Source organism: Astyanax mexicanus, chromosome 7 (assembly GCF_023375975.1).
Source record: "Astyanax mexicanus isolate ESR-SI-001 chromosome 7, AstMex3_surface, whole genome shotgun sequence".
Taxonomy (NCBI): Eukaryota; Metazoa; Chordata; class Actinopteri; order Characiformes; family Acestrorhamphidae; genus Astyanax; species Astyanax mexicanus.
The window spans coordinates 47,570,656-47,585,748 of record NC_064414.1 but is presented as its reverse complement, the minus strand read 5'-3'; the positions used below and the strand labels follow the sequence as shown (position 1 = coordinate 47,585,748).

The following is a 15,093-nucleotide window of genomic DNA, read 5'->3' as shown; positions in this document are numbered from 1 at the left end:
TTTATAGAGATTAAAGTTTTTTTTTATTTCTCAGTAATTTACTGATTTCCCATTAAATCAGCCAAGTACCCTGCTGGAGGGGTACAGATGGAGGGGGGGTATTCTCACTATGACTGTAATGAGTTGCTGAAGACCCACTGTGAAACTGATCCTGCCTTTCTGTTCTTCTTTTGGCCTCTCTGTTCCTTTTTCTCTCTTTTTCCGTGAGAAAACCTGTTTCTGAGAAAACCCTGCCCTGAACCCGTCTCAACTTTTAACATGCCCTGCCCGTGCCCACGCTCTGCCTGCTGAGAGGATGCCCTGCTGAGGATCTTCACTTCCAAGCTGGTGTCGGTGGTTCACGATAGGATGAACACCAAAATACCCATGTGTGACCTGTGTGAGGAGTCCAACTGATCCTAGAACGTTTTACACATGGGTTCCTTGTTCTTGGCCTACATATAGATGATAGTGATGGGATAAAGAGGGGTAAAACATGGGCTGGTTTGTGTTTTAGCCACATGAACTAATATTTTTTTTTTATGTTGAGTGAAGTTACTGGCTGATACAACTCAATAAAATGTTTTTAAAGAACTTCAACCGGAAACCTTTGTTTCCCCTTTGGTTATGGATTTTTAACCAACTTTGAAAGACCATCAGAATGATATTTTCTGTAGTAACTCATACCTCAATCAGAATATATCATCATGCTGAAGTTCATCATTGTCAGCTGGTAACAGCAAAGCTTCAGCCAGTATTTTCTTATTTTAAGTGTGTGGTACATCAAGGTAATCTGTTTGGGTTTTAGCCTCCAAACCTACCCACCACCATTCCCCTAATTGCATTTCCATACCCTGGGTTGTCAGGTATAGAACACAACAACTTTGTGTGCTGAAATCACGCTGGCTTTTTTGTTACAACATGCTAATGTGAACTTACTGTTAAGGGTGCATCAAGTTAACAGCATTTGAGTATATAACATCCACATGAGCTAGTTTATAATGTGCAAATAATAAAAACATTGGAAACGTCTATGTTCGTTGATCAGCTTGCAAATTGCCACAATTTTTTGCACCTGTGGAGAGGTATGTAGGACAGAAACTCTTTCCCGTATTTGAAAAATTATCCACTGTAGCCATTTCACAATTTCATTCTAATTTGTTGCTTAAAATATATACTATGAATGTGCCGTGGCATTTTACCACAGTGTTGGTTTGAGGTTGGGCATGTCCTCATAAATCCTAAATTGCAAAAATTAATTTCAGGGAGGTACCCCCAGACCTAGACCCCCCCTCCCAATCCCCAGTCCAAAAAAAAAAAAACCTTTCGCACACACAAGAACTTTTCCTATTATATACCTTCTCTTGGGTGTGCTTATGTATATTATATAAAGAGAATCTGCAAGTCTCTGTGTTCTAGGCTGTGAGAGCAAATTACCTTCATTCAGTGTTGCTGAGGTGTTGCTGTGTGTTGGCATGGTGCTACAGTCTTCACGTTTGTGCTACCACACGATTGTTCTGTAATTTTTAAAAACATGAATAGTATTGTTTGAACTATTTCTATGATTTTGGAGCTATGTTGTAAGTAAGTAAGTTGAGAAAATCAATACCAATTTTGATTAAAATTGTCTAATCTAAACTTCTGCTTGTGCATGTGACTGCTTAAACTGCACAGTGTCTACACTCTCTGCTGTGATATTAATACTGACCATCTGCCCTGCACTTACACCCTTTCACAGTTTCACTACTGAATACTATAGCTTCCTCTCACATTAGTGCCTCTTCTGCATTTTACTGTAAATTTACTTTTTGTTTTACTTGTGTAATTAGATTTACTGTCTTGACCAGACTGTTTGTGTAATACACTACCAGCCTGATAAAGACGGGTTCCCCTTTTTGATTCTTTGTTCCTCTCTTTTCGTCTCATTCTTGCTTCTGACTCGTTCACAAAATGCTCATGCCATGATTTCTGCAAGGCTGTCTTGTGACAATGTTATTGTTAAATGCACTATATATATATATATATATATATATATATATATATATATATATATATATATATATATATATATATATATATATATATATATATATATATATATATATATATATATATATATATACAGCTCTGGACCAAAAAATAAGAGACCACTCTTAAAAATTATTTTAAATCGAGTTTCCTCGATTTTACCAAATTGAAAACCTCTGGAATATAATCAAGAGGAAGATGGATGATCACAAGCCATCAAACCAAACTGAAGTGCTTGAATTTTTGCAGCAGGAGTAAGGACATAAAGTTATCCAAAAGCAGTGTGTAAAACTGGTGGAGGAGAACATGCCAAGGTGCATGAAAACTGTAATTAAAACCAGGGTTATTCCACCATATATTGATTTCTGAACTCTGAACTTTATGAATATTAACTTTTTTTTTCTTTGCATTATTTGAGGTCTGAAAACTCTGCTTTTTTTTAGTTATTTCAGCCATTTCTCATTTTCTGCAAATAAATGCTCTAAAACTTCTTGCTCTGTGTTTATTGGAATTACAATGATATTAAACTGAGTACAATGGTATGTACTGGAATAATTTGGATTATCTGGAAAAGCTGGTATTGTATTTGTAATAATACATTTGTGTCAGAGTCTTTAGCTATGCCTTGATTTAAATCTTGTTACATTACTTACTGATAAATTTCAGTTCATCACCATGTCAAAAATTGGTAAATGACCCGTACATGTTAATCTATCAGTTTCATTATTATCTCTGCTCTATCCCACATCCTCACATGTACATTCACTTTCTGTAACGGCAAATATGCCTTAAACTTCCGTCCCATATATTTATTGGGTAAGATTGAAAGTTTTAACCTCTTAACAGTTAGCCAACATGCTAGACATCACAGCATGGAGTTGTAGAGGTTCCTAATGGAGTTCTGTGATGATCCATCCCATGCAGCTTCAGATTTTGCAGTACGGGTTGTTGGGAGTGTTTATAGAAATAGGTCTCTTTAGGGCAGTATAGCAGTATGTGGATGAGCATTGTCCTTTTAGAATAGCTTACCTAAAGACCTGTGCAACAAGTCCAGCCTGCAGAGAGTCACTACACATCTCCAAACTTCATGTAGCTTCAGATTAGATCAAGAACAGTAAAACGTAGAGAGACTCATGGAATGAAGAGAGTTTTTATGGCTGAGCAGCTCCAATCCATCCAAACATCACATTACCAAACACAATGCAGGAGAGCAGATACTTTTGGCAATGTAGTGTACGTGCTAAATAACATGAGGCCAAGAACAGAGCCTTGGGGCATTCCAAAAAGAATAAAAGCAGTATTTGCTTTTTTTGGCTCCAAATAGAAATAAATTGACATATTCATTCAATCAATCAATCAGTCAACCTTTATTTCCACTTGGTAAATACACTGAGGGTAACCCTCATTTTCGATGCAGCCGAACATTTTACAAAATTAAAGAGACTGAAAAATAAGTTTAAATTATAAAAAAAAAAACAATGTAAGATTTAATTAAGAAGAAATAAAATAATTCAGAATAAAAGGATATGCAGACAAGCTAAAATGTAACGCAATCAAACACAGAGAAAAATAATTAGAATAATAAAATATAAACACAATTAAAGAAATATAGGACTAAAATAACACCACAATTATAAAAAAGTAAATGATGGAACTACAATAAATAATAATAATAATAATAATAATAATAATAATAATAATAATAATAATAATAATAATCAAAATAAAAAGAAGAAATAAATGAAATAAAAAGGTAAAATACCAAAATAAAACCAGTAAAAAAAAATAAAAAGATGCAATGACTAAAATAAATAAAATAAAAGAGCTAAACGTTAAAACATAAAATTAGAGGAATAAAAAGACAAGCCGGAGAGCCGGAGAGCCGTGTATCTGGTTAAAAGGATCTGACAGGGTAGGACAGTTTTAGTAAAACCAATATAAATTCTCATGGAAAGTCATGAAATGAGTGTGAAGAAGAAAAGAGAACAGAAAAAGGAAAAAGGATCTGTCCCTGTACTTTTCTTAATACAAATCTAAAATGTTCATTATATTATTGTGTTTTTTGCTCCATCAGGGAACCTTTTATATGTGATCATGTTTGGATGCTCACCTTTAGAAACAATTAGGACTCAATTAGTGTAAAGTCCATTTCAACATTCATCAAAAACAGAATTTATCATAGATTTTGTATAATAGTGGAAGTGGAACACCTAATCTAATATCAAAGAAAACTCCTCTGATTGGATGATGCTTTATGCATGCTGGCTGGATGCTGGTTGGTCTATAGGTGGGAAACAGCAGCACTGCACCCTGGAGGTGATCTGATATAAAAGCTGAGTATCAGTTCACACAGAGCACAGTGACACATTCTACACTGACACTCAGGTCCAAGTGAGTATTTTGCCTTTATATAACTTTTTTTTTTTTTTTTTACCATTTTTTATCAGATTTATGACTGTTTTTATTGAATTTTATTTATTTTTAACATTAATTAATAGCTTATTTGTGGAATGCAGCTTTTTTTTTACCATTTTTATCAGATTTATGACTGTTTTTATTGAATTTTATTTATTTTTAACATTAATTAATAGCTTATTTGTGGAATGCAGCCACATGTGTTTTTTTTTCTTCTTTAAATTAGAATTAGAGTACTCATTTGTGTTTCACTTTTTCTCTCAAATTCTATTGGATGGTAAATGTAAACAGCTTAATATATAACCAGCTTATAACCACATACATCTTTCAATGCTGTGATTTAAATTTGAAAATCTATTTAAAATATACTGCCTTTTAGTAATAAACTGCAATACACATTTATTTAAAACTACGATAATGATTCAGTTTCAAATATTTATTGAAAATACAATACAATGCTTTTTAAATCAATTTAGAATACTATTCAAAACCTTATCCATTACATTTTCTTAATAACCTTCAAAATCTTTTGCTCTGCAGACAATTGAGGTTCAAGGAGGGCTAGTTATTCTGTCTAAAATCAAAGGAATTTAATAAAACATTTAAAAGCCAGACGTATTTCTAACGACAGTTTTGGTTTATTAACAATGTTACATCATTACTATTTTAGGTGTCTGCTCAGCTATAAAACGATGCAGGTCTTGTGGATTCTGTTCTGCTCTGCTTTTATTACAGGTAAGACCATTCTTTAGTTCAATTTATTAATAAAAGGCTAAAATTAGAGCATAGAGATATGATATTTTTCATGCCCTCAATTATCATACTTTTACCTTGTTAGAAGCAATACACTGTATTTCATGACTTAAATAAATGAGAAATCTTCTCAGCTTTCTAGATGTTAATTGCAGGGTGTAAAAGTACTGTACATATTATTTTGAGTTCAGTAAATGTAAAACAACTAGTAATAAGAAGTAATGGTACCACTTTAAAATAAGACTACCTTTATGAAGGGTTTATAAAGTGTTTATAAATTAGATTATTAATTATTATTGATTATGTTGTAAATACTGAAAAAAAAAACATTGATAAGCAGTTACAACACATCAGTTGAAAAGGCCACAGTGATCTGTTGTTTGCTTAGTAATTTAATTCAACATAGCTTCAAGTCATTTTATTTATAGTAATAGTTAAACAAACTTACACATATATTATTGACAGGTTTAATGCTGATTGATGGAAAACACAAAGTAAAATCAGTATCTAGAAATATCAGAGGTTTGACAGTATCAATGAGTGTGGAATTAATATTTGCAAATTTTCAACTCATTGTTGCCATTTCTATTTCTGTGTTGTTATATAGTTATTAACTGCTTAATAAATGGTTTTAAAGTATTTGCAAGCTAATTATTAACTATTAGTAAACTCCTTTATAAACCATTCATAAACCTTTATAAAGGTAGTCTTATTTTAAAGTGGTACCGAAGTAATAAATGATGTGCGCATGCTCAGTAGCAGCGTTCAGTTGTCCACCAGACAGGACTGGACTGGTGCCCATACACTGTGAAGCTAAATAAAGACATACAGTATAAACCTCATGGATCACTTCATTAAGTCTTGTATAGTAATCTGAACTGTTTTATATAAGTGTGATGATCTGTATTGTATGCACAACCATTAGGCAACCTTTGCTTAGGTTGACTGTCTGGCCTGTCAACCCTGCACTGATTACCATTAACACACTCAGTATCTGTTTCTGTATTAGCCATAGCTCTATAGTTTGTGCCCATCACATTCTTATATTCATAAATTAGTACCTGTTATATTAGCCATAGTTCACTTTAATTCTCTGTACTGTTTTTGTTCTGTTATTTGTTTGTTGTTTGTTTGTACTGAGCGGGTCAACCCGAGTAGGATGGGTTCCTCGGACTGAGTCTTGGTTCCTTCCAAGGTTTCTTCCTCTTAAAGGGAGTTTTTCCTTGCCACTGTGTCACCATAAAATTGGCATCTCTGTGGTGCTGCTCATAAGAGGCGTGGACCTGGTTTTCCTGTAAAGCGGCTTTGTGACAACCTTTGTTGTAAAAAGTGCTATATAAATAAAATTGAATTGAATTGAATTGGCCTAAACATTGCAGGCTTCAGGAGCAATTTTACTTGCTATATTTTAAGTTTAGGATCAACTACTTTTTACTGTTTTACAGTGTCAGAATTTATAAACATAAATTAACAAAATGTTTTTTTTTTGTTTTCAATTTCCGTTTCGCTGACAGTAATAAAAAAAAGAACATAGTAATCTTTACCTTATCTTTTACATATCAAAAGTCATTTTTACAGTTACATACTCTTTACAGTTACATACTTTGGTGCTTGAACATTTGCATGGTACTCTAAGAATGTGTAAAATATTCTAGTAAAATGATTTATGTCCCTTCTCCTCTCAGAGTTGTGTGCTGGGGAATCTGTGCGACTGCGTTATGGCCAAAAGCTGAGTATCAAACTCAAAGATAAGAACAATACGCTGGAGTTTACGTCTGCAAACAGAACTCGCAGCTGCTCTCTCTGGCCCAGGAGCGCTCAGTGTAAACGAGGAGAAGTGAGCGGATTCTTGTCTAAGAGCTTCAGTATTACGTCTGTTCGTTTTGATGACCAGGGAACCTACACCCAGAGAAACAACCAGAGCAAAGTGGTTTCTGCCACCACACTAACGGTTTACTGTAAGTGATTATATCTGTAATAGTACACTCTTAGTGCTCTTTATTTTACATTGAGATAGTATATAATAGTAGCATGTGTGGGAGTGTGTAAATAAACAGTAAAATAATGTTAATGTACAGTTACTCTACACAAAGTAAGATGTAAAAAGTAAATGTTTCATATTGACATGAAATTAAACGTATTTTAAACATATTTTAATATTAATTTACACATGTTTTTAGATAAATTACACTTGGGCTTTTTTTAACCTGACTGTGCGTCTACTACTGTGTTTACTTTTGACAGTCAAAAAAATTTATTAGATATTTTCTAACCCCTCTACTGTCAGAAATTGCCTTTTTGTTTCTAGAACACGTACTGCCAGAAAATTCAATTTTTTTAAATAATATTTAGTGGAACCCCCCGCAGCCAAAAATGACCATATTTACAATTATTTCCTATGATTTCCCCTGCCAGATTACTAATCTTTATTTGAAGTTTCTGGAACTAATGTAATTCTTAGTGATTTGTTCTGGAAACACTGCAGCTCTTAAATTACAGTTCTTTATATCTGTTTTTCAATACAATTTTGGATACCCTGCTGCCTGAAAGTTTGTAAGACTATTTTATAGAACCAATGCTGCAAGAAAGTTCTATTTTTTTACAGATATTTTATGGAACGACTGCTGCAAGAAAGTTTAAATTTTTTACAGATATTTTATGGAACCACTGGTGCCAGAAAGTTTTAATAATTTTTAGTGATTTTTTTCTGGAAACTTTACAGCCTTAAAATTACAGTTTTTTTTACAACATTTTTTTCAATACAGAAAATTCAGGTTTTCACAGATATGGTCTGGACCCCCTGCTCACAGAAAGTTATATTTTTTTACAATTTTTTTATGGAACCACTGCTGGAACCACTGCTGTTTTTTTACAACTGTTCTTTTTTCAATGCAGATTTTGAAACCCCTGCTGCCAAAAAAATGCCATTTTTTCACAGATTTGTTTTGGACAGCCTCCTGCCAGAAAGTACAAAAACCGATTATATTTTTACCTGAATTCTAATGTTTCTATTCTTCCCAATTTCTTTAAAAAGCCTCAACAGAAAGCAGGACTTTACAGATTGGTCAAACTCTCAGTATTTCACTGGAAGGTCTTTTGAGGACTGAAGCCAGTCTGAGTTTCTCCAGCAGTGAGGGGAACATCCTGCTGGTGCAGAGAGGATCACGTGTGGGGACACTTCCAGACAACTCACCCATCCAGGTCTCCAGCAGCAGCATCCAGGTGCTCAGTGTTCACGCCTCAGATGGAGGGAGGTACACTCTCTCAGACAGGGAAGGTCGTGAGGTCAAGGTCGTCACTCTAAGAGTTACTGGTGAGTTACTGCTGTAAACATCATCATATCAGCTCACACTGCAGATATAGCACACCAGACAGCCACTGAAGCTATAGTGCACCAGACTTCCACTTTTCACCAGTTTAAATGAAAAGTCATAATTGGGTTCTAATTTCAGATTTTGAAGGCAAGGCAAGGCAAGGCAAGTTTATTTATATAGCACCTTTCATACACAGCGGTCATTCAAAGTGCTTTACAAATTAGAAAATACACAGAGAAGTCATATAAAAAAAAAAATAAAAAAAAAAAAGAAGATCACATAATTTTAAAGATCAAAGAACCTTAAACTGCACACCTTTAGAACCTTTTAAAGAATGTTTTAGAAACTTGCATTTCACTGATATTTAATAAATGAGCTTTCCAAACTTAACTAGAGCATTTTTTTTACATAACATTGAATATTTACTGGATTTTTACTAAAAATCTAAAAATGACATTATTTTTAACAAGAGTATAACAAACAAAAGTTAAACAGAAATATTCAATTAGCAATTCCAAAACAAAATGTTGTAATGTTAGGAAAGTACATGTAGCGTTCATGTAGCCACACATTTCTAGCTGGGTTTAGCCTCCATGCCTTATTAGAACGTTTTATGAACATTTAGCAATGTTTTAAAAAGGTTTCAGGGAGGTTAGCCAGTAAAATTACAGGAATGTCCTGAAAATGTAACATAATAATGGTTTGCATCATTATTAACTAACATTATTATAAAATTTCTTCTACAATTTTCCAAGTTGAAAACAAAATGACACATAATCACACAGATATCAGACTAAATAAATCATATTTAATGAATTTGCATTCCATTCAGGAACTGAATTGTTTATTTTAACATAAGAATGGAATATTTATACTAAAATAAAAAGTTAATAGCAACTATTGTAACTAATAGCTTATAATTATGAAATTGCATTGTTTATATCAAAAACTACATAATCAATAAAAATCCTCATTTTAATGTAACCAAGCTTTACTAAAAAATAAATTTAATCTAAAATTTAAATAAAATATTAAGCAACAAAACAATGAAATAAATAGTTAAAATAATAAAAATATAAGCATAAACAAAGAAATAGAGGACTAAAAAATCCATATTTATAAAAAAACAAACATGACCGACTAAACGTTTTAGAAACCAACGACCAAGTCGTAACTTTCAGAACTTTCATGTAACTTTCTACCTTCTACTACACATTTCTAGCTGAGTTCATGTATCATATTTTAATAGATTTTTAGAAATTAAAATTTTACACTGTGTTTTTTACAGTGCTGATTCTATAACAGTACAGATTTTACTTTAACTGACTCTAATGCTCCTTCTGCTTGTTTTAAAAGCCTCTACAGGCAGTCAGAGTTTACTGGTTGGTCAGACTCTCAGTGTTCCTCTGGGAGATCAGTGGAGGAGTGAAGCCAGTCTGCGTTTCTCCAGTAAAGACGTGACGCTCATGCTGGTGCAGCGAGGCTCACCTGTGCACCACCCCGGCTACTCCGGACGGATCCAGGTGAGCAGCAGCAGTATCCAGGTGCTCAGTGTTCAGGTGTCGGATGGAGGGAAGTACACACTGCTGGACGGGAAAGATCATGAGGTCAAGGTCATCACTGTAAAAGTCACTGGTGAGTTTTAGCAGTTACCATATACCAGTATATTATATTAATGATTAGATCATTGATAAGATGATTAGAAAGAGGGTGATATGTTAATATTATAGTACTTTTAATTTAATAATGAAATAATTGTAACATGAAAATAATAACAAACGTATTTTAATTATTAATTATAATTTTAAAAATATACAAGGATTGCATAATTAAATCCACACATATCCGGATCTAAAAAAATAAATAGTATTTATGTATTTTGCGTTAGTAATCAGATCAGATTTATCAGTGCATGTAAACTTTTCTTTTGGCTTTCTTGGAATGTGCAAGCATGCAAGCGTAGCTAGATGAGACAGAAACTCATTCAATAAAAAGCTCATTGCTGCGTCTGTAGCTCTAAAGAAAGAACTTTACGCACTCATTCACTTTACCAGCCTTAAGCTATATACCATATTTGCACTACTGTTATATGGGTTCTATTTATACTGTCCTCCCATCTCAATCACCATCAATATTGCACTATTGTCTTCCGTGTTACGTATGTTTATTGTGTCTTGTTGTATTGTATATATAGTGTCTCCCACTCTTTTATATTATATATCTATTTCTTTTTTTACTTATATTTATATATCTTATTTCACCCCCACCACTACTGCACCTTGTTTCTGTCTCATGTATGTCTGTTTGTGTCCCTGCTGTATTGTACCCATAGTGTCTCCCATTCTCTTTTATTATTTCTATTATCTGTACTTGCTGTAAAATTGGGAAGGAGAGTAACATAATTTCAATTCTCTGTATGTCCTGTACATATGCAGTATTGACAATAAAACTACTTGACTTGACTTGAGATTTTTCTTTATCAGATGTAAATGCACTCATAGCACTTTTCCACCAGTATGGAATTGGCTTTGTTCCAGGTTGCACATCTAATTTTAGGCCTTGGTTATGGAACCCAAAAAGTTTGTTTCCAACTGGAACCAAAGAACAGTAGGTTTTTTTAGAACAAACCTGTGACGACATCTCTGTGCGTGTGTCTAATTGCACATGATGAGCTGTTGATGACGTATTCTGTTACATATCCTCGGTTCCACTAAAACTGACGCATACCTGATCTGGTTCTTATGAGCGAAAAGTGCTTATTTTAACTTATTTTATGGATTTTTATGCATGCTTGCAAAAAGTAGTGTTTTAATTTGAAGGAGAACCCCCATGTGAAATGGAGTTGGCGTGCAGAAAAACATGATAATAAATACGAATGTTTGTCAAATAGCTCATCTTCATTTACCCCCAGCATTCCCAAAATACAGCGCTTTTAGTAGATGCTCCGAACAGGCTTTCAGTGCTAGTGATAGGGGCATAGCATTGCCCATGCAAATATGTGATGCAATATAAATAAATTCCAGCTGTTGCTGAAAATATCTCCATAATGTTCATGCATTTCCACGGAATTAATATTGCAGTTTGTTCCCCCATTCTTCCTATTCCTTCGTGCACATCAGTTGACTTATAGCAACTAAATAAACTTTTAATAAACTATCTGTGCACTTTCAAAGTTCTCAGTGCCTTGTTTTAAAAGTCAGGGCCCTTCTACCAATTCTACCAATTCTACCAATAAAGCATAAAGCTACTATGTGAGCTTGTTAATGGTGTAAAAATAGCCATCACTAGCCTGTTGGGAGCATCGGCTCATGTTATTTAATGTTTTTTTTGTTTTTTTTCTTATGTTTTTTGTCTTTCCATTTAGATCCCTGTGCCTCAAAAATTCAGAATATGGACCTTTCTTATGGCCACCAGTTGAGCATCTACCTGCTATACCAGATTGGTTCACTGGAGTTTAAATTTATTAATGAAACCCAGATTAACACCATCTGGTCCAGTAGCATCCAGCCTGAAAGAGGAGCAGTGGAAGGATCTGGATTTGATATGCACTTCATAATTAACTCTGTCAACTTTGAGGATCAGGGAGATTACACTCAGAAGAACAACTTCAGCAAAGTGATCTGTGTCACTAAAGTGAAAGTTCACAGTAAGTAATGTTTTATCCTCTCTGTGGATAATCTTTGTTGTCAGGTTGTAAATAATAAAACATTTACTGTGAGTCTAATACTCCTCTCTTTACTCTTGTTTTAAAAGCTGATAGGAACACCCAGTACTGTGTGGAAGGAAAGACGTTCACCATTTCTCTGGCCGGCCTCTCGAGTGAGGAAGCCACTCTGCGTTTCTCCAGTAAAGATGTGAACGTGATGCTGGTGCAGCGAGGCTCACCAGTGGAGAATCTGGATGAGTACAGTAATCGGATACAAGTGACCAGCAGCAGCATCCAGGTGATGAACGTGAACGCATCAGATGTGGGCCAGTACACACTTATTGATGGAAAAGGTCGTGAGGTCAAGATCGTCACATTAGGACTCGCTGGTAAGTTTCTGATGGTAAAATGTTCTACGTTTCCTTAATTTTGTCATTATTGATAAAACCTGATGGTGAATTTCTAAATCTACCCAGCTGAAACATTACCAACTTTCAACATTTCAAAATTTGTAGTTTCAGCATAAAAAAAAATTGTTGTAAAAACTTTTTAAAAATTCTTATGAAGTTTTTTTGTTGGAATCTTTAAAAAGTCATTTTCATTATATGATTAGATTACTGTATACTGGGTGAGTCAAAAGTCACAGGACACCCATTTATTTCAGAAACTAAAGGGAGATTATATATCATGTATCTAAATACTCCACTCATCCATAAATACATCACTCACCCAGTATTTTAATTATAAAGCCACTTCAAATATCTACTTAAACTTAAGTTTCAGTTCATTTAAACATATTTATTTATACAGCACATTTTCAAGTCACACAAAGTGCTTAACAAAAGAAATAAATAAGACTTTAAAACAGGCAAAGAAAAACCATGTCATGCATTTATAAAAATCTAGCACAAAATAATACAAAATAAAAAAATATTATAATTAAAAAAATTATAATAATAAATAAAAATGTAGACAATCTAGAAAAATCAGATGTTTGGCTAAATTAAATAAGCGAAAAACATTGAAAGAAAAGTAATAATAAAAAAATCCATCCGTCCTCCCATCCAATCTGTCTATGCATCCATCATGTCTATTCATCCATCCATCCAACCACCCATCCATCCATGCATCCAATCTGTCTACGCATCAATGCTGTCTACTCATCCATCCATCCTTTCCATCCATCCTTCCATCCAGTCTATCAAACCAGTCCATCCATCCATCCATGCATCCAATCTGTCTATCCATCCATCCATCCATCCATCCATCCAATCTGTCTACGCATCAATGCTGTCTACTCATCCATCCATCCTTTCCATCCATCCATCCATCCAATCTATCCATCCATCCAGTCTATCAAACCAGTCCATCCATCCATCCATCCATCCAATCTGTTTATCACTCCATCCAATCTATCCATCCATCCATCCATCCAATCTGTCTACGCATAAATCCTGTCTACTCATCCATCCATCCATCCATCCATCCATCCATCCATCCATTCTGTCTATCCATCCATTCAATCTGTCCATCCATCCATCCATCCATCCATCCATCCATCCATCTATCCATCCATCCAATCCGTCTATATCTATCCATATAATCTAAATAGATTTAAAGCCTTAAACAAGTATGTTTTGTTAAATAAGCCAAAGAAAGTACAGAAAGTGAAGTTTGTTTTAGTGTTTCTCTATGGAAGCATTGTCTTTATTAAACACTGGAATAAAAAAGGGAAGGTAATCTGTAGTTTATACCTTACAGGTTTGAAAGTAAGTTGTTGAATAAATGTTGCAATAAAAAGTTTAATATATGTTTTTTTTAAATAATTAACATAATTTCACATTGATTTAAGTTGATATGAGGTTGATATGAAGTTGATTCAGTTGTGAATAAATGTTGATATGCTGGATGGTGAGCAGCACTGATTTCTGGTCTGTGTGTGTGTTTCTGCAGAACCTGTGAACTTGGCGTTTTTAGGTTTTCTGGTGCTGGTTGTTCTGGTGCTCGCTGTTCTCGGGTACTGCAAGTGGGGGTCAGAGCAGTGCCAGTTCCAGATATCAGCTTAAGAAGAAGCACAATCATTAACAATTATCATGACATAACATTTCCCCCAAAAATAATTACAATATATAATATTGATATTACTGTAATTTTAAGACTTTTATACTACTTACTTTTATACGCTTTAAATTATTGTGACAGAACGAGATGTCTGTACTGCTTTTATGACACTGTTATTATCTGCATTATAAAGTAGTGCAGATTTAGGTTGAATTTTGTTTAGAATTGTGTCTACACTCCAAAACATGAGCTGCCAAAGATAACAATACAATAAAGTTTTACAGTATATTGTACTGTATGTATGTATACTGTTTATTTTTATGTTAAAGCTTTTAAAGCTTCTGTTTTGCAGATGCTGTTTAAAGTGGTACATGCTTAAATTGACAGAATTTTCCTGTATTTACCATTTTAATCGATCAATCAAAGGATTTTTCAAATACAGAAGTATGCAAATATACAACATATAATGAGGACCTATTTTTAGTAATCTACGGTTGAGCTGTTAATCCATGCACTGTGCGGTTAGAATTAGGGCGTGACAGTGTGTCTTTGCTATTGTAATGCCAGGAAAAGTACACCATGTGTGGCTTTCATCAATTATTCACCATGTAATTCTTTTAATTAATTACGGGTGTGTTTTGGGCATCAGATCCAACCCTACACTTCCCACCTTTGAATACTTGGTATAGTTGTGAAATCGTGAGCTCAGGAAATATGTTCCATAAATCCACGGTGAATTGTGTTCATTTTTGTCTGTTTATAAAAGTATACATTGTAAGAAATTTTATATGCTGGCCAAATCAATAAAAAAATGAAACTATTTATTTTGTGTGTGTGTGTGTTTTATTTGATGTTTTATTGGTTTCAAAGTAATTGCCATGTTCAGGAAAACTCCTG

General features: G+C 33.9%; 1 protein-coding gene across 1 annotated transcript; it reads left to right on the top strand.

Moving 5' to 3' along the window:
• The first annotated feature begins 4,317 nt into the window (after positions 1-4,317).
• Positions 4,318-15,018, top strand: LOC103040043 (uncharacterized). The gene is made up of 8 exons (XM_007253711.3): positions 4,318-4,398; positions 5,093-5,157; positions 6,861-7,133; positions 8,210-8,488; positions 9,846-10,124; positions 11,854-12,135; positions 12,243-12,524; positions 14,089-15,018. Exons 2-8 carry the CDS (start codon positions 5,115-5,117, stop codon positions 14,199-14,201), a joined length of 1,551 nt encoding a protein of 516 aa, XP_007253773.3. The 5' UTR covers positions 4,318-4,398; positions 5,093-5,114; the 3' UTR covers positions 14,202-15,018.
• Positions 15,019-15,093: the final 75 nt, after the last annotated feature.

Coding starts and splice junctions, on each gene's coding strand:
- LOC103040043 (XM_007253711.3), top strand. CDS start 5,115: ATGCAGGTCTTGTGGATTCTGTTCTGCTCTGCTTTTATTACAG. Junction 10,125..11,853: donor CATCACTGTAAAAGTCACTG/GTGAGTTTTAGC, acceptor CTTTCCATTTAG/ATCCCTGTGCCTCAAAAATT. Junction 12,525..14,088: donor CGTCACATTAGGACTCGCTG/GTAAGTTTCTGA, acceptor GTGTTTCTGCAG/AACCTGTGAACTTGGCGTTT.